The sequence below is a fragment of the Oncorhynchus clarkii genome, chromosome 1 (genome assembly GCF_045791955.1).
Source record: "Oncorhynchus clarkii lewisi isolate Uvic-CL-2024 chromosome 1, UVic_Ocla_1.0, whole genome shotgun sequence".
Lineage (NCBI taxonomy): Eukaryota > Metazoa > Chordata > Actinopteri > Salmoniformes > Salmonidae > Oncorhynchus > Oncorhynchus clarkii.
In genome coordinates, this window is record NC_092147.1 from 52992079 (window position 1) to 53018799 (window position 26721).

General features: G+C 43.4%; 1 protein-coding gene across 2 annotated transcripts in view; it reads right to left on the bottom strand.

Moving 5' to 3' along the window:
• The window catches only part of LOC139408982 (cell cycle associated protein 1b), a 37832-nt gene that overhangs the window by 4519 nt on the left and 6592 nt on the right, over window positions 1–26721 (bottom strand). For both annotated transcript variants that reach the window (XM_071153547.1, XM_071153558.1), the window contains exons 3-9: window positions 25704–25766; window positions 24351–24437; window positions 23748–23995; window positions 18629–18711; window positions 7674–7829; window positions 7295–7347; window positions 6983–7066 (exon numbers count right to left, since the gene is read on the bottom strand). In XM_071153547.1, the coding sequence (XP_071009648.1) occupies window positions 6983–7066; window positions 7295–7347; window positions 7674–7829; window positions 18629–18711; window positions 23748–23995; window positions 24351–24437; window positions 25704–25766 (774 nt within the window). The remainder of the gene's footprint in view (window positions 1–6982; window positions 7067–7294; window positions 7348–7673; window positions 7830–18628; window positions 18712–23747; window positions 23996–24350; window positions 24438–25703; window positions 25767–26721) is intronic.

The window sequence follows — 26721 nt, forward strand, 5'->3', positions numbered from 1 at the left end:
GGTATGACTAAATCAATACATGAATACAAAATGTAATTTTATATACATCTCCTGCTGCTTTGATCACATGCCGGAGGACTTACAGGACGGTAAAAACCCGTTAGTTACAGGCCGTTTCACAAGATTTAAATTAGATAACACCATTTTATTTTTTACTGAATGTTGACAGCCAATGAAAAAAAAAATGAAAAAAAAATTGTTTGTCTCTGAACAGTTGATGTTGAGATGTATCTGTTACTTGAACTCTGAAGCATTTATTTGAGCTGCAATCTGAGGTGCAGTTAACTCTAATGAACTTATCCTCTGCAGCAGAGGCAACTCTGGGTCTTCCTTTCCTGTGGCGGTCCTCATGAGAGCCAGTTTTATCATTGCGCTTGATAATTTTTGCAACTGCACTTGAAGAAACGTTCAAAGTTCTTGACATTTTCCAGATTCAGACATGAAGGTCAGTCAAAGTAATGGACTGTCGTTTCTCTATGCTTATTTGAGCTGTTCTTGCCATAATATGGACTTGGTCTTTTTCCAAATAGGGCTATCTTCTGTATACCACCCCTACCATGTCACAACACAACTGATTGGCTCAAATGCATTAAGGAAAGAAATTCCACAAATGAACTTAACAAGGCACATCTGTTTATTGAAATGCATTCCAGGTGACTACCTCATGAAGCTGGTTGAGAGAATGCCAAGAGTGTGCAAAGCTGTCAAGGCAAAGGGTGGCTACTTTGAAGAATCCCCAATATAAAATGTATTTTGATTTGTTTACAATATGTTTCCATGTGTTCTTTCATAGTTTAGATATCTTCACTATTATTCCACAATGTAGAAAAATGAAGACATATCCTTAAGTGAGTAGGTGTGTCAAAACTTTTGACTGGTACTGTATAACTACATAATTAAAATAGATCCTGCTTCTGTTGCATGTGAGCGTTTTGTTTAATAGTCTACTGCCTCTACGAGCACCAAACATCACGCATGTCGGATAAACAACTTCACCATTTCGTCTGTTTTTAATCTTTGTTAATCTGTAAAAGGCTTAACACTTTTTTTTGTTTTAACAGCCTCTGGTATTATTGAAAATTTATATAGTGTTGCTTACAATGTTTCAAATTGTCAGAAAAATAATATTCATAATAATAACCCTTATTTTTCTTGATCTCCTAATTGTTATTATGATGATGGTCATTTTAATAATAAGTAATGGCATTATTTTTTTATTTCACCTTTATTTAACCAGGTAGGCAAGTTGAGAACAAGTTCTCATTTACAAGTGCGACCTGGCCAAGATAAAGCAAAGCAGTTTGACACGTACAATGACAGAGTTACACATGGAGTAAAACAAACATACAGTCAATAATATAGTAGAAAAATAAGTCTAAACAATGTGAGCAAATGAGGTGAGATAAGGGAGGTAAAGGCAAAAAAGGCCACGGTGGTGAAGTAAATACAATATAGCAAGTAAAACACTGGAATGGTAGATTTGCAGTGGAAGAATGTGCAAAGTAGAGAGAAATAATGGGGTGCAAAGGAGCAAAATAAATAAATACAGTAGGGAAAGAGGTAGTAGTTGGGGCTAAATTATAGATGGGCTATGTACAGGTGCAGTAATCTGTGAGCTTAAAGCTAGTGAGGGAGATAAGTGTTTCCAGTTTCAGAGATTTTTGTAGTTCGTTCCAGTCATTGGCAGCAGAGAACTGGAAGGAGAGGCGGCCAAAGGAATAATTGGTTTTGGGGGTGACCAGAGAGATATACCTGCTGGAGTGTGTGCTACAGGTGGGTGCTGCTATAGTGACCAGTGAGCTGAGATAAGGGAGGACTTTACCTAGCAGGGTCTTGTAGATGACCTGGAGACAGTGGGTTTGGCGACGAGTATGAAGCGAGGGCCAGCCAACGAGAGCATACAGGTCGCAGTGGTGAGTGGTATATGGGGCTTTGGTGACAAAACGGATGGCACTGTGATAGACTGCATCCAATTTATTGAGTAGGGTATTGGAGGCTATTTTGTAAATGACATTGCCGAAGTCGAGGATTGGTAGGATGGTCAGTTTTACAAGGGTATGTTTGGCAGCATGAGTGAAGGAGGCTTTGTTGCGAAATAGGAAGCCAATTCTAGATTTAACTTTGGATTGGAGATGTTTGATGTGAGTCTGGAAGGACAGTTTACAGTATACAGAATGGTGTCGTCTGCGTAGAGGTGGATCAGAGACTCACCAGCAGCAAGAGCAACATCATTGATGTATACAGAGAAGAGAGTCGGTTCAAGAATTGAACCCTGTGGCACCCCCATAGAGACTGCCAGAGGCCCGGACAACAGACCCTCTGATTTGACACACTGAACTCTATCAGAGAAGTAGTTGGTGAACCAGGCGAGGCAATTATTTGAGAAACCAAGGCTGTCGAGTCTGCCGATGAGGATGTGGTGATTGACAGTCTCGAAAGCCTTGGCCAGGTCAATGAATACGGCTGCACAGTATTGTTTCTTATCGATGGCGTTTAAGATATCGTTTAGGACCTTGAGCGTGGCTGAGGTGCACCCATGACCAGCTCTGAAACCAGATTGCATAGCGGAGAAGGTACGGTGGGATTCGAAATGGTCGGTAATCTGTTTGTTGCCTTGGCTTTCGAAGATTTTTAGAAAGGTAGGATAGATATAGGTCTGTAGCAGTTTGGGTCAAGAGTGTCCCTCTTTTGAAGAGGGGGATGACCACAGCTGCTTTCCAATCTTTGGGAATCTTAGACGACACAAATGAGAGGTTGAACAGGCTAGTAATAGGGGTGGCAACAATTTTGGCAGATAATTTTAAAAAGAAAGGGTCCAGATTGTCTAGCCCGGCTGATTTGTAGGGGTCCAGATTTCGCAGCTCTTTCAGAACCACAGCTGACTGGATTTGGAAGAAGGAGAAATGGGGAAGGCTTGGGCGAGTTGCTGTGGGGCGTGCAGTGCTGTTGACCGGGGTAGGGGTAGCCAGGTGGAAAGCATGGCCAGCCGCAGAAAAATGCTTATTAAAATTCTCAATTATAGTGGATTTATCGGTGGTGATGTTTCCCATCTTCAGTGCAGTGGGCAGCTGGAAGGAGGTGATCTTATGGACTTTAGTGTCCCAGAACTTTTTTGAGTTTGTGTTGCAGGAAGGAAATATCTGCTTGAAAAAGCTAGCCGTGGCTTTTCAAACTGCCTTGAGTACATTGGTTTCTAGCTTCCCTGAAAAGTTGCATATCACGGGGGATGTTCGATGCTAATGCAGAACGCCATAGGATGTTTTGTGTTGGTTAAGGGCAGTCAGGTCTGGAGAGAACCAATGGCTATATCTGTTCCTGGTTCTAAATTTCTTGAATGGGGCATGCTTATTTAAGATGAGGAAGGCATTCCAAAAAAATAACCAGGCATCCTATACTGACGGGATGAGATCAATATCCTTCCAGGATACCCGGCCAGGTCGATTAGAAAGGCCTGCTCGCTGAAGTGTTTCACTGTAGAGCCTACAGTGAATGTAGGCTCTGGGGCGATAAAATAGCTTCAAGGTGACCCATTTCGGATGCAGGCAATGAGGCAGTGATCGCTGAGATCTTGGTTGAAAACAGCAGAGGTGTATTTAGAGGGCAAGTTGGTTAGGATGATATCTATGAGGGTGCCTGTGTTTACGGCTTTGGGGTGGTACATGGTAGGTTCATTGATAATTTGTGTGAGATTGAGGGCATCAAGCTTAGATTGTAGGATGGCTGGGGTGTTAAGCATGTTCCAGTTTAGGTCGACTAGCAGCACGAGCTCTGAAGATAGATGGGGGGCAATCAGTTCACATATGGTGTCCAGAGCACAGCTGGGGGCAGAGGGTGGTCTATAGCAGGCGGCAACGGTGAGAGACTTGTTTTTAGAGAGGTGGATTTTTAAAAGTAGAAGTTCAAATTGTTTGGGTACAGACCTGGATTGTAGGACAGAACTCTGCAGGCTATCTTTGCAGTAGATTGCAACACCGCCCCCTTTGGCCGTTATATCTTGTCTGAAAATGTTGTAGTTAGGGATGAAGATTTCAGAATTTTTGGTGGTCTTCCTAAGCCAGGATTCAGACAAGGCTAGAACATCCGGTTTGGCAGAGTGAAATTTAGGGAGGAGGCTTCTAATGTTAACATGCATGAAACCAAGACAATTTTATTTATCTGTTATTTTACCAGGTAAGTTGACTGAGAACACGTTCTCATTTGCAGCAGCGACCTGGGGAATAGTTACAGGGGAGAGGAGGGGGATTAATGAGCCAATTGTAAACTGGGGATTATTAGGTGACCGTGATGGTTTGAGGGCCAGATTGGGAATTTAGCCAGGACACCGGGATTAACACCCCTATTCTTACGATAAGTAAGAATAAGTGATAAGTGATCTTTAATGACCAGAGAGTCATGACACCCGTTTAACGTCCCATCCGAAAGACAGCACCCTACACAGGGCAGTGTCCCCAATCCCTGCCCTGGGGCATTGGGATATTTTTTAGACCAGAGGAAAGAGTGCCTCCTACTGGCCCTCCAACACCACTTCCAGCAGCATCTGGTCTCCCATCCAGGAACTGACCAGGACCAACCCTGCTTAGCTTCAGAAGCAAGCCAGCAGTGGAATGCAGGGTGGTATGCTGCTGTTACGGTTACAGAAGTCATCAAAAGAGAGCGCCTGGGGAATAGGAGTGGAGCTAGGCACTGCAGGGCCTGGATTCACCTCTACATCACCAGAGGAGGAGTAGGATAAGGGTACGGCTAAAAGCTATGAGAATTGATCATCTAGAACGTCTGGAACAGAGAGTAAAAGGAGGTTTCTGGGGGCGATAAAATAGCTTCAAGGTATAATGTACAGACAAAGGTATGGTAGGATGTGAATACAGTGGAGGTAAACCTAGGTATTGAGTGATGATGAGAGAGATATCGTCTCTAGAAACATCATTGAAACCAGGTGATGTCATCACGTGTGGGTGGTGGAACTGAAAGGTTGGATAAGGTATAGTGAGCAGGGCTAGAGGCTCTACAGTGAAATAAGCAAATAAACACTAACCAGAACAGCAATGGAGAAGGCATATTGACATTAAGGAGAGGCATGCTTAGTCGAGTGATCATAAGGGTCCAGTGAGTAGTGAGGTTGGTTGGAGTCACGGCGATTCAGACAGCTAGCCGGGCCATGGGTATCAATCTAGCATAGGATGAGGTCTGTTTCCGTCGGTCCGCGTTTCCGTCGGTAGATTAGTGGGGTTCCATGTGGTAGAGAGGATCAATCCAATTGGCAAAATAGCTATAGTTATAGTGACCCAAGAAAAATTGTCCGATATACCTATTCAGATAGCAGCCGATAAGACAGCTAACGATTAGCGGGCCGCAGATGGGCGTTCAGGTAACATCACTACGGAGGGGCCAGCTGGATAACTCCCTCGGGCAGATAACGTCGGTAGTCCAGTTGTGAAGGCACCGGTGGGGCTCCGCATCGGCAGTAAAACAGGTCCGGATAGGGGATTGTAGCCCAGGAGTGGCTGATGGAACTCTTAAGCTAGCTAGCTCCGGAATAATTGATGTTTGCTCCAGGATCGATGTAAGCCAATAGTCACACGGATAGCAGCTAGCTAGCTGTAAGATCCTGGTGTAAATGTCCAGAGCTTGCGATTGAAATCCGGGGATATGGAGAGAAAAATAGGTCCGGTATGTTCTGGTCTGAGTCGCGGTGTACAAAACTGCCGATAGATTTGAGCTAAAGGATAGCTGATGACCACAAACCGTGGTTAGCTGAATGCTAACGTTAGCCAGTAAACTGGCGAGCTTCTGGCTAGCTTCTGTTATAACTAGTAGGCTTAGTATTGAGTATTGAGTATAACCACCATGGAGCTGTAGGCCTAAGAACGCATGCTCTATAGTTTTAATACCGTAAACTTAGTTAGGCCTATATTTCAATAGTAATACAATAGTCAATCATAAAACCTTTCATGTCATCACACAGCGTATGAGTTGTTCACGATTTGAAATGCAATCAATAATTTAAAGTTAAAATAAAGCGTCCATTTAATAAATAAGCATAAACAATAAATAAACAGATCCATTTTGTAAAATTGCATTCAGGAATGAATGCAACTTTAGTATTTTCTGTAATAAAGTCTTTACAAAACTTTATAAAAACACTCTCCGGTACACTTATAATTTATTTAGTTTCGTTAACATTGTTCCAAACGGTCAGAAAGATTACAATATAATTTAACAGCACCTGCTGGGCACACATAATATGCATGCAGCGCTTGCTCCTTACCTTCTTTTTCTTGATCGGCAGTATTTTCCACGACTAGTCACATTTATTCCACACATCTGACTTCCCCTTTACCTCCTGAGCAACCAGTAAACATTCGCCCGTTTCCAGTTGATTTGTCACATCCTCTGCATCCATTTTGCTGTGTGTTACGGTGTTCCGAGTTTGTTATAACCAATTTATTGATGTGAGTATGATAGACTATAGGTCAGGCAATATTGACGCATGCATGTCACGTAAAGAGAGCAAGGGCAGAGGGAATAGGGAATGTTTTTCCTAAACAAATGAGGGATTTTGGTAACTTTTCAGTCAGAAATGGCTAATTATGCTGCAGCAACACAGACAGCACGATAAACACTGTTCTGTGGTGGTCACTGCAGCAGAGAGGAGAGAGAGACAACAGGTGCTCGTCCCACAGTCACTCGCTGTAATTTTTATATTTACACACCGCGCAGCGAGCCCGGCCCAATTAAATCAACTGCGTTTGGACTCTAGTCATTTGCATGTCTTAATTATATCTAACAGTGCACTTAAAGCATCAGATAAGCTTAGTGCAAATACTTGATTTGATTAAAACACATAGGATGTGTCTATGAAAAAATAAACATTTAAACATTTTGACTGGTTGAATGACAGAGATGACTGTAGACCAATATTGTTTTTTTGTCTGGGACAGCCCTACCATGATTTGTGGAATGTGTAAAACACTGAGCATCATACCTCTGTTTCTGTCGTCCACTTGTCTCCTTGCTCCTTGTCATTGCTGCTGTACATGGTGTCTGGAATGAACTGTCTGTTTACGAACTGAAAACATAAACAAGATGGCCACCGTCACAAAGCAGCCGAGACATGATAATAACTGAATTAACAGGGTAGTGTTAAGTCGGTAGGAAATCAAAGAAAACTGCCCAAAACAGGTATGTATACATTATCTGAATTTGTCCAATTGGAAGCACTTGTTTTCATTTCCATTGTGAAATGTAGTAAAACAATGCCTTAACGAACACGACCCAGGATAGTAAGTCCTCTCACCTCTGTAGCCTCCACCTTAATGGGCTCTATGTACTCTTCAACTATTTCACCCTCTGAAGAGAAAAATAATTTTCAGAATGCAGGACGAAAGATGTTTAATTAAACAACATCTTTATTGTCATAATTGGAAAACTAAACAATACAGCAAGAAACGTAACTTAAGGAGCGAACAGTTAACATTTAATATTGCCTACAACTTGCTTACAAATTCCCAAACTTACATGTACTTTTGCTAACTACATTGGTTCGCCATTTAAAAAAAAACTCACATTTCTAAGGAAGGCAAAGGAACGTGATCAGTTGAGCTATCAAAATATGTATAACTTTGTCAATTTATAACTCAAAAGTGCAAATTAACGTCAATGTCAAAAATGTTGACCTTGGTCGACAGTCTGCTCCTCTGCCAACTCCACTACTGCTTCCAACTGCTGCTCCTCATCCTCCTCCTCCTCACACACTCCATTCTGGTGGGACTGGGCTTTGTCAAAGTACCCGCTTAGCAGCACCCGGTCCAGGCTGTCCTTCAGAGCTTTGTCTGGGGAGGGGAAGGGTAGAGAACCATCAGCATCACCATATCCCAAAAAACACCACGGTATTATGATGCATCAATCTACAATAAAATATGGTGGACACATCTGGCCAAAGTATGTCTCATCGCATTCTCCAGTCTTGCGGTCTGAGCACTGAACCCCCCCCCCCCCATTGAAGTGCTCAATTGAACATGACCCAGTTCTCCAAGAGGTGGTGGTGCTGGTGACTGGAGAGAGGCGACTGGCTTTTCTAGACCCATAATGCTGAGACTAAGGGGTCGACCAATTAATCGGAATGGCCGATTAATTAGGGCCGATTTCCAGTTTTCATAACAATCGGTAATCTGTATTTTTGGGCGCCGATTTGCCAATTTTTTTTATACCCTTATTTAACTAGGCAAGTCAGTTAAGAACACATTCTTATTTTCAATGACGGCCTAGGAACGGTGGGTTAACTGCCTTGTTCAGGGGCAGAACGACAGATTTTCACCTTGTCAGCTCGGGGGATCCAATCTTGCAACCTTACAGTTAACTAGTCCAACGCAATAACGACCTGCCTCTCTCTCGTTGCACTCCACAAGGAGACTGCCTGTTACGCGAATGCAGTAAGCCAAGGTAAGTTGCTAGCTAGCATTAAACTTATCTTATAAAAAACAATCATAATCACTAGTTAACTACACATGGTTGATGATATTACTAGATATTATCTAGCGTGTCCTGCGTTGCATATAATCTGACTGAGCATACAAGTATCTGACTGAGAAGTGGTAGGCAGAAGCAGGCGCGTAAACATTCATTCAAACAGCACTTTCGTGCGTTTTGCCAGCAGCTCTTCGTGGTGCGTCAAGCATTGCGCTGTTTATGACTTAAAGCCTATCAACTTCCGAGATGAGGCTGGTGTAACCGAAGTGAAATGGCTAGCTAGTTAGCGCGCGCTAACTAGAGGGACGAAAGCTATACTGTTACACTGGCAATACTAAAGTGCCTATAAGAACATCCAATAGTCAAAGGTTAATGAAATACAAATGGTATAGAGGGAAATAGTCCTATAATTCCTATAAGAACTACAACCTAAAACTTCTTACCTGGGAATATTGAAGACTCATGTTAAAAGGAACCACCAGCTTTAATATGTTCTCATGTTCTGAGCAAGGAAATGAAACGTTAGCTTTCTTACATAGCACATATTGCACTTTTACGTTCTTCTCCAACACTTTGTTTTTGCATTATTTAAACCAAATTGAACATGTTTCATTAATTACTTGAGGCTAAATAGATTTTATTGATGTATTATATTAAGTTAAAATAAGTGTTCATTCAGTATTGTTGTAATTGTCATTCTTCTTTCTTTTTTTTTTTTTTTTTTTTTTTTAAATCGGCATCGGCTTTTTTGGCCCTCCAATAATCGGTATCGGTGTTGAAAAATCATAATCGGTCGACCTCTAGCTGAGACAGCCAGTTCTCTGTCTCTCTGTGTGTGAGAATGGGTCCTGTGAGTGGGAGCAGAGGGCAGGCTATAGGTCCACTGGCCCCATGCCCCAGACCATGGCAACCTGCCCCAATGCCACGCTGAATCAGGAGAAGCCCTCAACATTCAGTCCTCTGTCCTGGCAGACTGCATTGTGTGTGTGTGTCTGTCTCAAGATCACATCAATCAGAATGCACCACTCCTATAGCTTGTACCCCTAGGCCCAGATGATTCATATTACAGAACTGTACATTTACAAGACTTCAGCATTCAAAATGCACAATTCCATCCATCTGCAACACCTCAGTTAGTTCTATGGTAATTGTGCCAGCCAACAGTTATGGATGTCATGCATAAATTACACAATTACTCTCTACTGCAGCAGTCGCGTTCGGATATGTACGGGTCCTTTCAGGCAAGTCAGTTAAAAATTACTCACCAGAGACTCAAGGGATGCAAACTAGTGAGGGTCCAAAAGTTTGATGTTCATTAAATTTGCATATTTTCAGAGAATAACAACTACATATTTGAACAAATCTCAATTCTCAGGAAACATGTTTATGGTAGGCTAGCATTGCTTAATTGATTACGTGGGTTGAATTTAATCCAGAGAAGTGTATTGTGCCATATCAAAATGTGTTGCTGAGCTCATGAGTGGCATGGTATGGTTTTCCATGTCTGAAGCAGGCCTATAGGCCTATTTGTTTGGCAAGACAGCTGTGCATGGCTGCATCACTGTAGTAGGTTGTTTTGGTTATTTGAATAGCCATTCACCTTTTGTTTACTGCGTTTGTTTACTATACAGCCTAAATATAGATTGTGTCATGCCTTTATCAATGTGATATTTTGTATACTAGGCTTAACTTGGTACTGCCGTTTTGTTTGCATTTGCAGTTATCCAAACTGCTAATTCAGTATTTTTGTTTGCATGCATAACTATGCTTCTACTTTCAGCATTTAGTTTGCACTATTTTGGTAAGACAGCTGTATTCACAAAGGGTAATTCACCTATTGCAAACAGCCTATCCATCTTGTAGCCTATATTCATTACCAAATACAGCTTTGCTTTAGTGTGGAGGGCTCTGTCCATTTTGCTGATAAAGCGCAGCGGAGGTGGGCTACAGATTTTGGCAGCAACATGTCACTTCAAAATCACTCAATGGCCTCAGTCTCAGAATTTGAACTTTGTTTATTGTGGTATAGCGTGATAAGCAGAATTGAATATAGATGGATATTGGAGGAAACTGGAACATTGGTGGAAACTGTCGTACACGTCGATCCAGAGGATCCCAAACATGGCCAATGCGTGACATGTCTGGTGAGTATGCAGTCCATGGAAGAAATGGAACATTTTCAGCTTCCAGGAATTGTGTACAGATCCTTGTGACATGCTGAAGCATTAAATGATGGCGGCGGATGAACGGTATGACAATGGGCCAGAAGATCTCTTCACGGTATATCTGTGCATTCAAATTGCCATCTACAAAATACAATTGTGTACACCTATGTAGATATTCCATTAAAAATCAACCGTTTCCAGCGACAATAGTCATTTACAATATTAACAATGTCTACACTGTATTTCTGATCAATTTGATGTTATTTTAATGGAAAAAAAAGTGCTTTTCTTTCAAAAACAAGGACATTTCTCTAAGTGACCCCAAACTTTTGAACGGTAGTGTATGTGTAAGGGTAAAGTCACTAGGCAACAGGATAAATAATAAACAGCGGCCTATGTGACGAGTCAAAAGGTTAACAAGCAGTCTTATTCAGAGACTTGTCCCGAAGCCATACCTGCGTTCTCTTGGCTGTGTGCTTAAGGTCGTTGTCCTGTTGGAAGGTGAACCTTCGACTGAGGTCCTGAGCTCTCTGGAGTAGGTTTTCATCAAGGATCTCTCTGTGTTTTGCGCCGTTCATCTTTGCATCGATCCTGACTAGTCTCCCAGTCCCTGCCACTGAAGAACATCCCCACAGCATGATGCTGCCACCACCATGACACACCTCCAGACGTGACTCTTGGCATTCAGGTCAAAGAGTTCAATCTTGGTTTCATCAGAACAGAGAATCTTCTTTCGCATAGTATGAGAGTCTTTAAGTGCCTTCTACTAAACTCCAAAGCATGCTGTCATGTGCCTTTTACGGAGGAGTGGCTTCAGTCTGGCCACTCTACCATAAAGACCTGATTGGTTAGAGTGCTGCAGAGATGGGATAACCTTCCAGAAGGACAACCATAACCACAGAGGAACTCTAGAGCTCTGTCAGAGTAACCATCAGGTTCTTGGTCACCTCCCTAACCAAGGCCCTTCTCTCCCGATCGCTCAGTTTGGCCGGTCGGCCAGCTCTAGGAAGAGCCTGTGTTCTTGGGGACCTTCAATGCTGTGGAAATGTTTTGGTACCCTTCCCCAGATCTGTGCTTCGACACAATCCTTTCTACCGCATGGATTGGTTTTTGCTCTGACATGTACTGTCAACTGTGGGACCTTATATAGACAGGTATGTGCCTTTCTAAATCATGTCCAATCAATTGAATTTACCACAGGTGGACTCCAATCAATTTGTCGAAACTTCTCAAGGATGATCAATGGGGGGGCGCTAGAGAGCGTGCTATGGTGTAGATGTGCTTTGCTAGAGCTCTGCTCTATTTTGAAACAAATTAGTATTTATCTTAACCTCTCACGACCTATAACTTCAAACAAATATGACAAAGGGAAAAGGCACCAAAAAAGGGGGCGCTAAACAAGATAATTTGAATGAGATAGACAACGAACCAATTTCAACGTTGCCGACCCACGAGGAGTTAGCTGAAGAGGCTAGCTTCCAAGAGTTCCCGACAGAGCCTACTCAAAGTGGCATACTGGCTGCCATAAACTCACTAAGCAAGAAGGTGGCCACAAGGTTGGCTGATATCTCAAAGAGTATTGGGACTTTGGCCGAAACTGTGAAGGCAACTAAGGGAAGGGTGCATGAGGTTGAGACGACAGTCGATCACGGGGCCAGGCTACAGGACATAGAGAAACAGTGTGCAACTTTCAAAAATCACAACAAAACCCTGAAAGCCCGACTGGAAATGCTCGAGTCGCATTCAAGACGCCAGAACATCCGAATATGTGGGATCCAGGAGGACACTGAGAAAGGGAAACCGAATTTGTCTCGGAGCTGATACAGGCATTGCTGGGGAGTGAACACTTCAAAACGCCCATCCTGATCGACCGCGCACACAGATCTCAGGCAACGAAGCCGGCCAAGGGCGCGCCACCAAGGCCATTCATTGTACGGCTGCACTATCCCCAGACCAGGAATCTCATCCTCAAGCTGGCTAGTTAAAAGTTCCCCCTTAACTTCAACGGAGCCAATGGGTGTCTTTCTACCCAGATCTTACCTTGGAGGTGAGGAACCAACGGAAATGATGAGGTACGCAACAAATGCAGGGCGGCCAACATCAGATATGGATTCCTCTTCCCAGCCCGGTTTAAGGTGACAGTCGAAGGATCAACACGTACGTTTGACAACCCAAAAGAGGCCGATCTGTTCTTGACAAGCAAGCTCCCTGGCTGAGGATACAGAACGGCTGTGTCAGCCGGCTAAATGACCAAATACAGGCCAGGAATGTGTTTGAATTTCCAGCCTATGTCTTTTCGATTAGAAGATCAGAAATTGGGACTTATATGATAGGTGAGATGTTGTGGCTAATATAGCATTGTTTAGCATATCATGTTTTAGCGCCACCCACCCCCTAACGTGAGAGTTAAGTGTTAAGTGTTATTTAATATTAGTTTATATGCGGAGCATCTATAGACCGTATAGGCTGTATGTCTAGACACCCTAAGGTTTGTGTGTTAGCCAAGGAGTGCTTCGTTTGGGGAAGTCACTCAGTAAAGGGATGGGAGGGGGGGATGGGGTCTGTGTTTTATGTTCACGTTTATTATTAATACAGGTGGCATGACAAGCTCCCGCACGGCGGGACGTTTTTCTTCTGGGTTTCGTATGACAGCAACAATTTGCTCTAAAATAAGAAATGCCACATAGTGACAGAGCACAGAGTAGACCAGGTGGAATAAAGATAGTCAGCAGGAACTGTAATGGCTTAGGGCATGTGGTGAAACGAGCTAAGGTTTTTTTCTCATCTTAAATCACTGGGTGCTGACATAGTGCTTCTTCAAGAAACTCATAGTAAACGCTCCGCTCAGGCCAAGCTACGAGTCGGCTGGATCGGTCAGATATACCAGTCTAACTTTGATGCAAAAGTGAGACGCCTTTTCAACATAATGTATTACGATCATAAGGTTGAGGCAGTGGTAATAGCTCGATGCAGAGAAGGCGTTTGATCAGAATGAGTGGAAGTATATGTCGGTTCTGGAGCACTTGGGGTTTGGAAAGGAATTTATTAATTGGATAAGAATTATTTATGCACACCCAATGGCGTCCGTGGTAACCAATCAAGAAATGTTGCAGTCATTCCGCTTGTTCAAGGGGTGCCGACAGGGGTGCCCTATTTTGCCTGCTCTCTTCGCTATAGCCATGGAACCCCTTGCTACTCGCATTCGGGCATGTGCCGATATAGCTTCTGTTAAAATAAAGGACACACAGCACAAAATGTCCCTATATGCAGACGATGTTCTTTTGTTTTTGTCCAAGCCTAAAACTTCTACTCCACCATTACTTAACTTGATAAACACATTTGGCTCCTTCTCTGGCTACAAGATAAACTGGCAAAAAGTGAGTTGATGCCAATATCACGGCCTGTGGATATGCAATTTCTGCAATCTACCCCGTTTAGAACAGTGATAGACAAGTTCACAAGCCTTGGCATTGTAGTGACAAGAGACCCTGATCAGCTATTGAAAGCGAATTGGGACATGAAAATATCAGCTTAAACAAAATATAGATTTTTGGAAAACTCTGCCTATCTCCTTGGTTGGTCGTATAAACGCTATTAAAATGGTTGTCCTACCCAGGTTTCTTTACCTCTTCCAATGTATACCCAATTTCATACCACAAAGCTATTTTAACCTGTTGGATCTCTAGGGGCGCTATTTCATTTTTGGATAAAAAACGTTCCTGTTTTAAGCGCGATATTTTGTCACGAAAAGATGCTCGACTATGCATATTCTTGACAGTTTTTGAAAGAAAACACTCTGAAGTTTCAGAATCTGCAAAGATATTGTCTGTAAGTGCCCCAGAACTCATTCTACAGGCGAAACCAAGATGATACGTCAACCAGGAAATTAGCAGAATCTCTGAAGCTCTGTTTTCCATTGTCTCCTTATATGGCTGTGATTGCGCAAGGAATGAGCCTACACTTTCTGTCGTTTTCCCAAGGTGTTTACAGCATTGTGACGTATTTGTAGGCATATCATTGGAAGATTGACCATAAGAGACTACATTTTCCAAGTGTCCGCCTGGTGTCCTGCGTGGAATTCGGTGCGCAAACGCCAGCTGCTTGTACTTTTCCATTTGATTGAGGGGAGAAACCATGCTTCCACGAACGATATATCATTTGAAGAGATTTGTGAAAAACACCTTGAGGATTGATTCTAAACAACGTTTGCCATGTTTTCAGTCGATATTATGGAGTTAATTTGGAAAAAAGTTCGCGTTTTGAGGACTGAATTTTCGTTTTTTTTTTGGTAAATGTGATGTGCAAAACGGAGCTATTTCTAATACACAAAGAATATTTTTGGGAAAAACTGAGCATCTGCTATCTAACTGAGAGTCTCCTCATTGAAAACATCCGAAGTTCTTCAAAGGTAAATGATTTTATTTGAAGGCTTTTATGTTTTTGTTGAAATCTTGCGTGCTGGATGCTAACGCTAATGCTAACGCTAAATGCTACGCTAGCTAGCCACTTTTACACAAATGATTGTTTTCCTATGGTTGAGAAGCATATTTTGAAAATCTGAGATGACAGTGTTGTTTACAAAAGGCTAAGCTTGAGAGATGGCATATTTATTTCATTTCATTTGCGATTTTCATGAATAGTTAACGTTGCGTTATGGTAATGAGTTTAGGTCTGTAAATAGAATCCCGGATCCGGGTTTGGTCGACGCAACAGGTTAAGAAATTAGATTCAATAGTAACTCCATTTTTATGGGATAACAAGGCAGCCAGAATTTCAAAGAAGAATTTCAAAGAAGCATTTATGCAAGTACAAGATAGAGGGGGGCTTTGGCCTTCCTCACTTTAAACTGTATTATTGGGCTGCTAATCTGAACATTTTGTCTTTCTGGAGGGAAAGTTCACCTGCGATGAAACAGAAGGATATGCCTTCATGGCTTTTGATTGAGCAGGCCTCCTGTCAAGGTTCCTCACTCCCTGCACTTGTTAATAGCCCATCATATGTGAAAAAATCCTTTGAGAGACTAGTCAAGGACCATATCACCTCCACCCTACCTGACACCCTAGACCCACTCCAATTTGCTTACCGCCCAAATAGGTCCACAGACGATGCAATCTCAACCACACTGCACACTGCCCTAACCCATCTGGACAAGAGGAATACCTATGTGAGAATGCTGTTCATCGACTACAGCTCGGCATTCAACACCATAGTACCCTCCAAGCTCGTCATCAAGCTCGAGACCCTGGGTCTCGACCCCGCCCTGTGCAACTGGGTACTGGACTTCCTGACGGGCCGCCCCCAGGTGGTGAGGGTAGGCAACAACATCTCCTCCCCGCTGATCCTCAACACTGGGGCCCCACAAGGTTGCGTTCTGAGCCCTCTCCTGTACTCCCTGTTCACCCACGACTGCGTGGCCACGCACGCCTCCAACTCAATCATCAAGTTTGCGGACGACACAACAGTGGTAGGCTTGATTACCAACAACGATGAGACGGCCTACAGGGAGGAGGTGAGGGCCCTCGGAGTGTGGTGTCAGGAAAACAACCTCACCCTTATGACTCTAACCCAGTCATTTGTCATACGCTTAGGATCTGGAAACAGATTAGGTATTTTCTTAACATAGCCACTGTATACATTGACAGCCCGATTTGCCTGAATCATGCTTTCCACCCTGCATTGGATGATATGGTGTTTTCACAGTGGAGGGAGAAGGGGCTCACAACAATTGGTAATCTATACATTGATGGTCAGTTAGCTTCATTCCAACAATTACAGGGAAAGTTCAACACGCCAACAACACATTTTTTCAGATACTGGTAGGGGAAGAGAAGCAGGTGAGCCAGGGCTGGTAAGGGGGGGGTGCTGAGAGAAGCAGGTGAGTGAGGGCAAGTAGGTGGGGATGCTGAGAGAAGCAGGTGAGAGGGCTGGTAGGGGGGATGCTGAGAGAAGCAGGTGAGTGGGCTGGTAGGGGGACGCTGAGAGAAGCAGATGAGTGAGGGCGGGTAGAGGGGGGGGGGTGCTGAGAGAAGCAGGTGAGTGAGGGCTGGTAGGGGGATGCTGAGAGAAGCAGGTGAGTGAGGGCGGGTAGGGGGTTGCCGAGAGAAGCAGGTGAGTGAGGGCTGTTAGGGGGATGCTGAGAGAAGCAGGTGAGTGAGGGCGGGTAGGGGGGGGGGGGGGGGTGCTGAGAGAAGCAGGTGAGTGAGGGCGGGTAGGGGGGGGTGCTGAGAGAAGCAGGTGAGTGAGGGCTGGTAGGGGGATGCTGAGAGAAGCAGGTGAGAGGGCTGGTAGGGGATGCTGAGAGAAGCAGGTGAGTGAGGGCGGGTAGGGGGGGGGGGGGGTGCTGAGAGAAGCAGGTGGGTGAGGGCGGGTAGGGGGGGTGCTGAGAGAAGCAGGTGAGTTTTTACTACTTTTTACAATGTAGAATAGTGAAGACATCAAAACTATGAAATAACATATGGAATCATGTAGTAACCAAACAAGTGTTACATCAAAATATATTTTAGATTCTTGAAAGTAGCCACCCTTTGCCTTGACAGCTTTACACTCTTGGCATTCTCAACCAGCTTCACCTGGAATACTTTTCCAACAGTCTTGAAGGAGTTCCCACATATGATGAGCACTTGTTGGCTGCTTTTCCTTCAATCTGCGGTCCAACATCTCAATTGGGTTGAGGTCAGGTGATTGGGGAGGCTAGGTAAACTGATGCAGCACTCCATCACTCTGCTTCTTGGTCAAATGGCCCTTACACAGCCTGAAGATGTGTTGGGTCATTGTCCTGTTGAAAAACAAATGATAGTGGGACTAAGCGCAAACCAGATGGGATGGTGTATCACTGCAGAATGCTGTGGTAGCCATGCTGGTTAAGTGTGCCTTGAATTCTATATAGATCACTGACAGTGCCACCAGCAAAGCACCCCCACACAATCACACCTCCTCCATGCGTCACGGTGGGAGCCACATGCAGAGATCATTCATTCACCTACTGTCTCACAAAGACACGGCGGTTGGAACCAAAAATGTCAAATTTGGACTCAGACCAAAGGACAGATTTCCACCGGTCTAATGTCCATTGCTCAGGTTTCTTGGCCCAAGCAAGTCTCTTCTTATTGGTGTCCTTTAGTAGTGGTTTCTTTGATGCAATTCAACCATGAAGGCCTGATTCACACAGTCTCCTCTGAACAGTTGATGTTGAGATGTGCCTGTTACTTGAACTCTGTAAAGCATTTATGTGGGATGCAATCTGAGGTGCCGTTAACTCTAATGAATTTATCCCCTGCAGCAGAGGTAACTCTGGGTCTTCCTTTCCTGTAGCGGTCTTCATGAGCGCCAGTTGCAACTGCACTTGAAGAAACTTTCAAAGTTCTTGACATTTTCCAGATTAACTGACCTTCATGTCTTAAAGTAATGATGGACTGTCATTTCTCTTTGCTTATTTGAGCTGTTCTTGCCATAATATGGACTTGGTCTTTTACCAAATAGGGCTATCTTCTGAATTACCGTCCCTACCTTGTCACAACTCAACTGATTGGCTCAAAAGCTTTAAGGAAAGAAATTCCACAAATTAACTTTTAAGAAGGTACACCTGTTAATTGAAATGCATTCCAGGTGATTACATTTTGAAGCTGGTTGAGAGAATACCAAGAGTGTGCAAAGCTGTCATCAAGGCAAAGGGGGGCTAATTTGAAGAACCTAAAATATATTTTGATTTGTTTAACACTTTTTTGGTTACTGCATGATTCCATATGTGTTATTTCATAGTTGTGATGTCTTCACTATTATTCTACAATGTAGAATAATAGTAAAAATAAAGAAAAACCCTAAAATGAGTAGGTGTGTCCAAATTTTTGACTGGTAATGTACTGTATAATTGTCTGTCAGACTAGAGATTGGGAACCGTGTCAGCTCTATTCGTTCCATTTCTATCAGTTTCTTGAATGTTCAGAACGTTTCAGACCACTGAATAGTGAATTCACCTAGTTGTAGTTGGTTAAACTTACATGTTGTTCCTGCTACAGCCTTGTCCTTCCCCTCCAACAGATCCATGAAGTGTTGAGAAGCCTCTTCGTACTGGTCAGACAACCTGCAACAGGAGAGGTACAGTTGTAACTTGGGAAATAAAGATACCTGTACACTGTTGAATGCTCCTGCAGTTTTATTGAGTGCAATATTTAGACCCAGAAGTCTTCGTCACGCTCGAGTTATAACTCCCATTTCAAGCTCTCTTGTCCATCAAGTCAATGCGAAACAGTGAAACCCCCACTTCTAAACATCCCAGTTGAACATCATGTTTATGCATGTATTTGACAAATGGTGTCATGTTCAAGTTCTCACCTGAGACCAAGTATGGCCGTGGCGGTCATGAAATTTTGAGGCTGGTGATTGGCACGCGAATAACTGCCGGTCTCACGGTAAATGACCGTTAATTAACAAACTCATTTAGCATCTCCTTGTTTCCAAGCATAGCCTACAAGCCACTGATGACAACCTTTGGAACATCTACAAGTCTAATAAATCCATGTAATGTAGCCTACAGCTTCACAATAAATCCATAATTTATTTTAGACAGGTCAAAAGAAACATGTAGTCTATTTCAGAAGAACAGAATAGCATACTCCTGATCTGGCTATGCCATATGGCTGTGGACAACACTAGTTCATTTAGCAGACAAGATTTGCTTAATTCTGTGGCATTATTTTATAGTATGAAGAATACAAGTGAATATAGCTGAATAAAATTGAAAGGATATTTTCTCCAATTGATTTAAGTGTGCACATGCGTCTATTCTGTGTTGAGCGGTTAAAAAAGAAACAGGTCCTCCTACAGTATATGCTTCATTTAGAGTTATTTACGTAACATTAGTTGTGATACAAACCTTGGGCTATATGTTTTGATTTTTAATACATTCTAAGGCTCCACAATGCAAAAAAAGAAGTTGCATGAAAAAGGCATGACAAGCACTTAATAATGGCTCAAATTTCCCAGCGGCATTCCATTTGTGTGGCCATAATCCCCCCTAAAAAATCCATGCCTTTTGCAGCCAGTGTGCCATTGTGTTGAGTATAATAATTATAATTCCATTCTCCCGGCTGTGCTCCCTGAAGCACCTCTCACTCACATGGCTCTCTAAGATATCTCAATTCTTATTAGCCAATGATCGGGTCCTTCTCACAGGCTACAAGTGAAGACACATCGGGGACGCAACTGCGTGCATCCTTTTCAAATTCCGAGGTGCATATTGAAGATGCTGGAAGAACTGTCCACATTTACTTTTCGTCAGCCAACAAGATGAGTAGGCCTAACAAACAATAGCCTATGCCAAAGCAAAAAAAACTAATGGTCACTGAAAGAGCTCTAGAGTTCCTCTGTGGAGATGGGAGAACCTTCCAGAAGGACAACCATCTCTGCAGCACTCAATCAAACCATTATAGTAGAGCAGCCAGACGGAATACACTCATCAGTAAAAGGCACATGACAGCCCACTTTAGGCCATGAGAAACAAGATTCTCTGGGCTGATGAAACCAAGATTGAACTCTTTGGCCTGAATGCCAAGCGTCAAGTCTAGAGGAAACCTGGCACCATCCCTACAGTGAAGCATGGTGGTGGCAGCGTCATGCTGTGGGGATGTTTATCATTGGCAGGGACTGGGAGACTAGCCAGGAACGAGGGAAAGATGAACAGATCAAAGTACAGAGAGATCATTGATGAAAACCTGCTCCAGAGCACTCAGGACCTCAGACTGCGGCAGGACAACGGCACTAAGCACACAGCCACGGAGTGGAGTGGATTCGGGAAAAGTCGCTGAATGTCATTGAGTGGCCCAGCAATAGCCCGGACTTGAACCTGATCGAACATCTCTGGAGAGACCTGAAATTAGCTGTGCACCGACGCTCCCCATCCAACCTGACTGAGCTTGAGAGAATCTGCAGAGAAGAATGGGAGAAACTCCCCAAATACAGGTGTGCCAAGCTTGTAGCGTCATACCCAAGAAGACTCCAGGCTGTAATTGCTGCCAAAGGTGCTTCAACAAAGTACTGAGTAAAGGCTCTGAATACATATGTACATTTGCTAACAGTTTTTGCTTTGTCATAATGGGGTATTGTGTGTAGATTGTATTTTATTCAATCACCCATTTTAGAAATTATTTCACCTTTATTTAACCAGGTAGGCCAGCTGAGAACAAGTTCTCATCTACAACTGCGACCTGACCAAGATAAAGCAAAGCAGTACGACAAAAACAACAGAGTTACACATGAGACGAACAAATGTACACTCAATAACACAAAAGAAAAATCTATATACAGTCTGTGAAAATGCAGTAAGACTAGGGAGGTAAGGCAATAAATAGGCCATAGTGTGAAATAATTACAATTTAGCATTAACACAGGAGTTATAGATATGCAGATGATGATGTGCAAGTAGAGATACTGGGGTGCAAAAGAGCAAAAAAAGAACAATATGGGGATGAGGTAGTTGTGTGGGCTATTTACAGGTGCAGTGATCGGTAAGCTGCTCTGACAGCTGATGAATAAAGTTAAAGAGGGAGATATAAAACATATAAGATATAAGGCCAAAGGAGCTTTGTTGGTTTTGGGGATGACCAGTGAAATATACCTGCTGAAGCGCATGCTACGGGTGGGTGTTGCTATGGTGACCAGTAAGCTGAGATAAGGTGGGGCTTTACCAAGCAAAGACTTATAGATGACCTGGAGTCAGTGGGTTTGGCAACGAATACAGCGATCGGTTGAAGAGCCTGCATTTAGTTTTACTTGCATTTAAGAGCAGTTGGAGGCCACGGAATGAGTGTTGTATGGCATTGAAGCTCGTTTGGAGGTTTGTTAACAGTGTCCAAAGACGGGCCAAATGTATACAGAATGGTGTCTCTGCGTAGAGGTGGATCAGAGACTCACCAGCAGCAAGAGCGACATCATTGATGTATACAGAGAAGAGAGTCGGCCCGAGAATTGAACCCTGTGGCACCCCCATAGAGACTGCCAGAGGTCCAGACAACAGGCCCTCCAACTTAACACCCTGAACTCCGTCTGAGAAGTAGTTGGTGAACCAGGCGAGGCATTCATTTGAGAAACCAAGGCTATTGAGTTTGCCGATCAGAATGTGGTGATTGACAGAGTTGAAAGCCTTGGCCAGGTCAATGAAGACGGCTGCACAGTACAGTATTTAATCGATGGCGGTTATGAAATCGTTTAGATCCTTGAGTGTGGCCGAGGTGCACCCATGACCAACTCGGAAATCAGATTGCATAGTGGAGAAGGAACGGTGGGATTCGAAAATGGTCAGTGATCTGTTTGTTAATTTGTCTTTCGAAGACTTTAGAAATAGATATAGATTTAACAGTTTGGGTCTAGTGTCTCCCCCTTTGAAGAGGGGGATGACCGCGGCAGCTTTCCAATCTTTGGGATCTCAGACGATACGAAAGAGAGGTTGAACAGGCTAGTAATAGGGGTTACAACAAATGCGGCGGATAATTTTAGAAAGGGAGGGTCCAGATTGTCTAGCCCAGCTGATTTGTAGGGGTCCAGATTTTGCAGCTCTTTCAGAACATTGGCTGTCTGGATTTGGGTGAAGGAGAAGCAGGAGGGAGGCTTGGGCGAGTTGCTGCGGAGGGTGCAGAGCTGTTGGCCGGGGTAGGGGTAGCCAGGTGGAAAGCATGGCCGGACGTAGAAAAATGCTTATTGAAATTCTCGATTATCGTGGATTTATCGGTGGTGACGGTGTTTCCTAGCCTCAGTGCAGTGGGGAGGAGGTGCTCTAATTCTCCATGGACTTTACAGTGTCCCAAAACCTTTTGGAATTGGTGCTACAGGATGCAAATTTCTGCTTGAAAAAGCTAGCATTAGCTTTCCTAACTGCCTGCCTATGTATATTGGTTCCTGACTTCCCTGAAAAGATGCATATCGTGGGGGCTGTTCGATGCTAATGCAGTACGCCACAGGATGTTTTTGTGCTGGTCAAGGGCAGTCAAGTCAGGAGTGAACCAGGGGCTAGATCTGTTCTTAGTTCAACATTTCTTGAACGGGGCATGCTTATTTAAGATGGTGAGGAAAGCACTTTTAAAAGAACAACCAGGCATCCTCTACTGACGGGATGAGGTCAATATCCATCCACGATACCCGGGCTAGGTCGATTAGAAAGGCTGGCTCACAGAAGTGTTTTAGGGAGCGTTTGACTGTGATAAGGGGTGGTCGTTTGACCACGGACCCATAACGCACGCAGGCAATGAGGCAGTGATCGCTGAGATCTTGATTGAAGACAGCAGAGGTGTCCATGTTTACGGATTTAAGGTTGTACCTGGTAGCTTCCTTGATAATTTGTGTGAGATTGAGGGCATCTATCTTAGATTGTAGGATGGCCGAGGTGTTTAGCATATCCCAGTTTAGGTCACTGAAATGTAAGAACTCTGAAGATAGATGGGGGGCAATCAATATGGTGTCCAGGGCACAGCTGGGGGCTGAGGGGGATCTATAACAAGCGGCAACAGTGAGATATTTATTTCTGGAAAGGTGGATTTTTAAAAGTAGAAGCTAAAACAGTTTGGGCATAGACCTGGATAGTAAGACAGAACTCTGTAGGCTCTCTCTGCAGTAGATTGCAACTCAGCCCCCTTTGGCAGTTCTATCTTGACGGAAAATGTTGTAGTTGGGGATAAGAATAAGGCTGTAACATAACAAAATGTGAAAAAGTCGAGGGGTCTGAATACTTTCGGAACGCACTGTAAATAGCGAGGACGCTGAGCAGACTCAGTCTCATGCTACCACTAGAGTGAAAGCACCGCCAGCATTCAAAAGTGACAAAAACATCAGCCAGGAAGCATAGGAACTGAGAAGTGATCTGTGGTCACCACCTGCAGAACCACTCCTTTATTGGGGATGTCTTGCTAATTGCCTATAATTTCCACCTGTTGTCTATTCCATTTGCACAACAGCATGTGAAATTTATTGTCAATCAGTGTTGCTTCCTAAGCGGACAGCTTGATTTCACAGAAGTGTGATTGACTTGGAATTACATTGTGTTGTTTAAGTGGTCCCTTTATTTTTTTGAGCAGTGTATATACCTTTAGCTAAAAATCTGAACATTGTGTGTGCATGCGCTTTACTAACCTGGCGTTTTGGTCTCGTTCTGGCCCCACTAGTTTGTAAAGCTCATCCAGGTTGGTGAGCTCTGAGTCTGTGAGGAGTGAGGGTGTGCCTCCCCCGGCAGCCCCCTGTCTCAACTCCTGCCTTACACTATCCTCTCCCAGCCTGTCCAGGAGGAACTGGAGCTCCAGCACAGTCTTCAGTCTTTTCTGCTCAGCCTCCTCTCTCTGGAGCTGCTCCCGCCGCACTGCCTTCTTCACTGCCTTCTGGATCTACAGAGACAGAAGAGACGAGACCAGGGAGTCAGAATCAAACAATGCAGGACCTCTCGGTTGCGTTTCATGCCAGGTCACTAGGAAGCCGTTTCCTCCCATCCGCCTTTGTTCACCCACATTCACAGATTTGATAGGACTAGTTACGTGAAAGCAATATGGGAGAAACTAGGTGGAGCTATACTGCTTACACCTAGTTGTTTCACATCCATGAAGGAGGAGAGAGCATCCTCCCGGAACGAAACGCAACCCGGGCGTTGGCCATTTTAATGCAAACAGGGATGACACCAGAGAGGGGGACCCAAATCAGTCACATTCCTACAGACACAGGACACATTGCATTAGATACTCTTACATCTTGCCCCAGTGCGAGGAAGCTCTTCTGTAGCTCTCTGGCAAACTCCAGATTATTAGTCACTTCCTGATACTTGGTCAGGGCATCCTGCAGAGATAACAGAGCAAGAGGAAACTGGTTTACATTAGCAGAATCTTATCCAGAGCGACTAACAGTCAGTGCATTCATCTTAAGATATCTAGGTGGGACAAACATATCAGTCATAGTAAGTACATTTTTCCTCAATAGTAGCTATCAGCAAAGTCAGAGCTAGTAAGGGGGAAACAAGTATTAGTTCACAAAAGCTTTTTTGGGGGGGTGGAGGGAGTGTATGAGGGGCTGCTGTGGGATTATATTAGATACACGTTGAAGAAGTACACTACCGTTCAAAAGTTTGGGGTCACTTAGAAATTCCCTTGTTTTTGAAAGAAAAGCACATTTATTACCCATGAAATAGAGAGTAGACATTGTTAATGTTGTAAATGACTATTGTTGCTGGAAACTACAGATTTGTTATGGAATATCTACATAGGTGTACAGAGGCCCATTATCAGCAACCATCCCTCCTGTGTTCCAATGGCACGTTGTGTTAGCTAATCCAAAATGATAATTTTGAAAGGCTAATTGATCATTAGAAAACCATTTTGCAATTACGTTAGCACAGCTGAAAACTGTTGTCATGATTAAAGAAGCAATAAAACTGGCCTTCTTTAGACTAGTTGAGTATCTGGAGCATCAGCATTTGTGGGTTCGATCACAGGCTTAAAATGTCAAGAAACAAAGACCTTTCTTCTAAAACTCAAGTCTATTCTTGTTGAGAAATTGCCAAGAAACTGAAGATCTCGTACAACGCTGTGTAGTACTCCCTTCACAGAACAGCGCAAACTGGCTCTAACCAAAATAGAAAGAGGAGTGGGAGGCCCCAGTGCACAACTGAGCAAGAAGACAAGTACATTAGAGTGTCTAGTTTGAGAAACAGAAACCTCACAAGTCGTCAACTGGCAGCTTCATTAAATAGTACCCGCAAACCACCAGTCTCAACAGTGAAGAGGCGACTCCGGGATGCTGGCCTTCTGGCCTTCTAGGTTGCTGATAATGCTGATAATGGGCCTATACATTTTTTTTGTTTGTTTTTTTTTTAAATCAGACGTTTCCAGCTATAATAGTAATTTACAACACGAACAATGTCCACACTGTATTTCTGATCAATTTGATGTTATTTTAAAATGGACAAAAAAATTTGCTTTTCTGATGAGCGCAATGTAATGGAAAGCTTGCTTCCACAAACCAAAAATGACAGATCAGTGACTACTTCAAGGAAGTAGTCAGATCAGACTATATAGGACTCATGTACAGTGTACGTTGTTGACCCACCAGCTGGTCCTGGTTGAGACGCTCCCCTTTATTTTTCTTGGCTTGATAATCATCCAGCTTGCCCTGTGACACAGAGGTCAGGATTTACATACATTCATTAGAGGTGATGATCCAAATAGAGGATGATAGCATAATAACAATTAACACATTCTCTATAGTAAAATCTCTCATCCAGAGTGAAGCAGATGCCGTCACCTGACCAGTGAGATTTTTGTCATTGAAAATGTTTATGTCCAAAATACAAAAAGCTGCAACAGATATTCTACGGTAACCTTGTGCCTAGGCTAAAATGACAAATTTTTAGGAACTCTCTACACTAACAAAAATGACAGAGGATTACTGCAAGTACTGACCACATATCAACGTGGTTGTTGATACCTCTGAGCAATGGCAATACATCTCAACATACACAAGTGTGCCTGGCTTTTTGGGCAACCCAACCAAATTCACATAGAAATTTCTCCATCTCATTGAAAGGAAGTCTAAGAAGCGATCATAAAAGGAGACTTCCTTTTTTAAAGTCTTTTACTTTCAGTTTTGCACACCACATCAAACAGCTGAAAATGCTATATTTTTAATTTGCAATTGCTTGTTTTGTCACACAAACTGAAATTAGGCAAACTTAGTGACCATGAAATGGCTGCGCGATTACTGCAAAGTGGAACTAATGGGCAGTTCCTTCAGAGAAGCTTTGGCAAACATCACAAGTGTAACACTAACTAATTGCTTGGCAATTTGAGTAAACACCATACTTTTTTTACCTTTATTTTACTAGGCAAGTCAGTTAAGAACAAATTCTTATTTTCAATGACGGCCTAGGAACAGTGGGTTAACTGCATTGTTCAGGGGCATAATGACAGATTTGTACCTTGTCAGCTCGGGGACTTGATCTTGCAACCTTTCGGTTATTAGTCCCAACGCTCTGACCACTAGGCTATGCTGCCGCTACGCTGCCGCCCCACTTATATGGTGAACACTTGCTAGCTATAAGGAAAGCAAAGTGCACCTTTCCAAATCA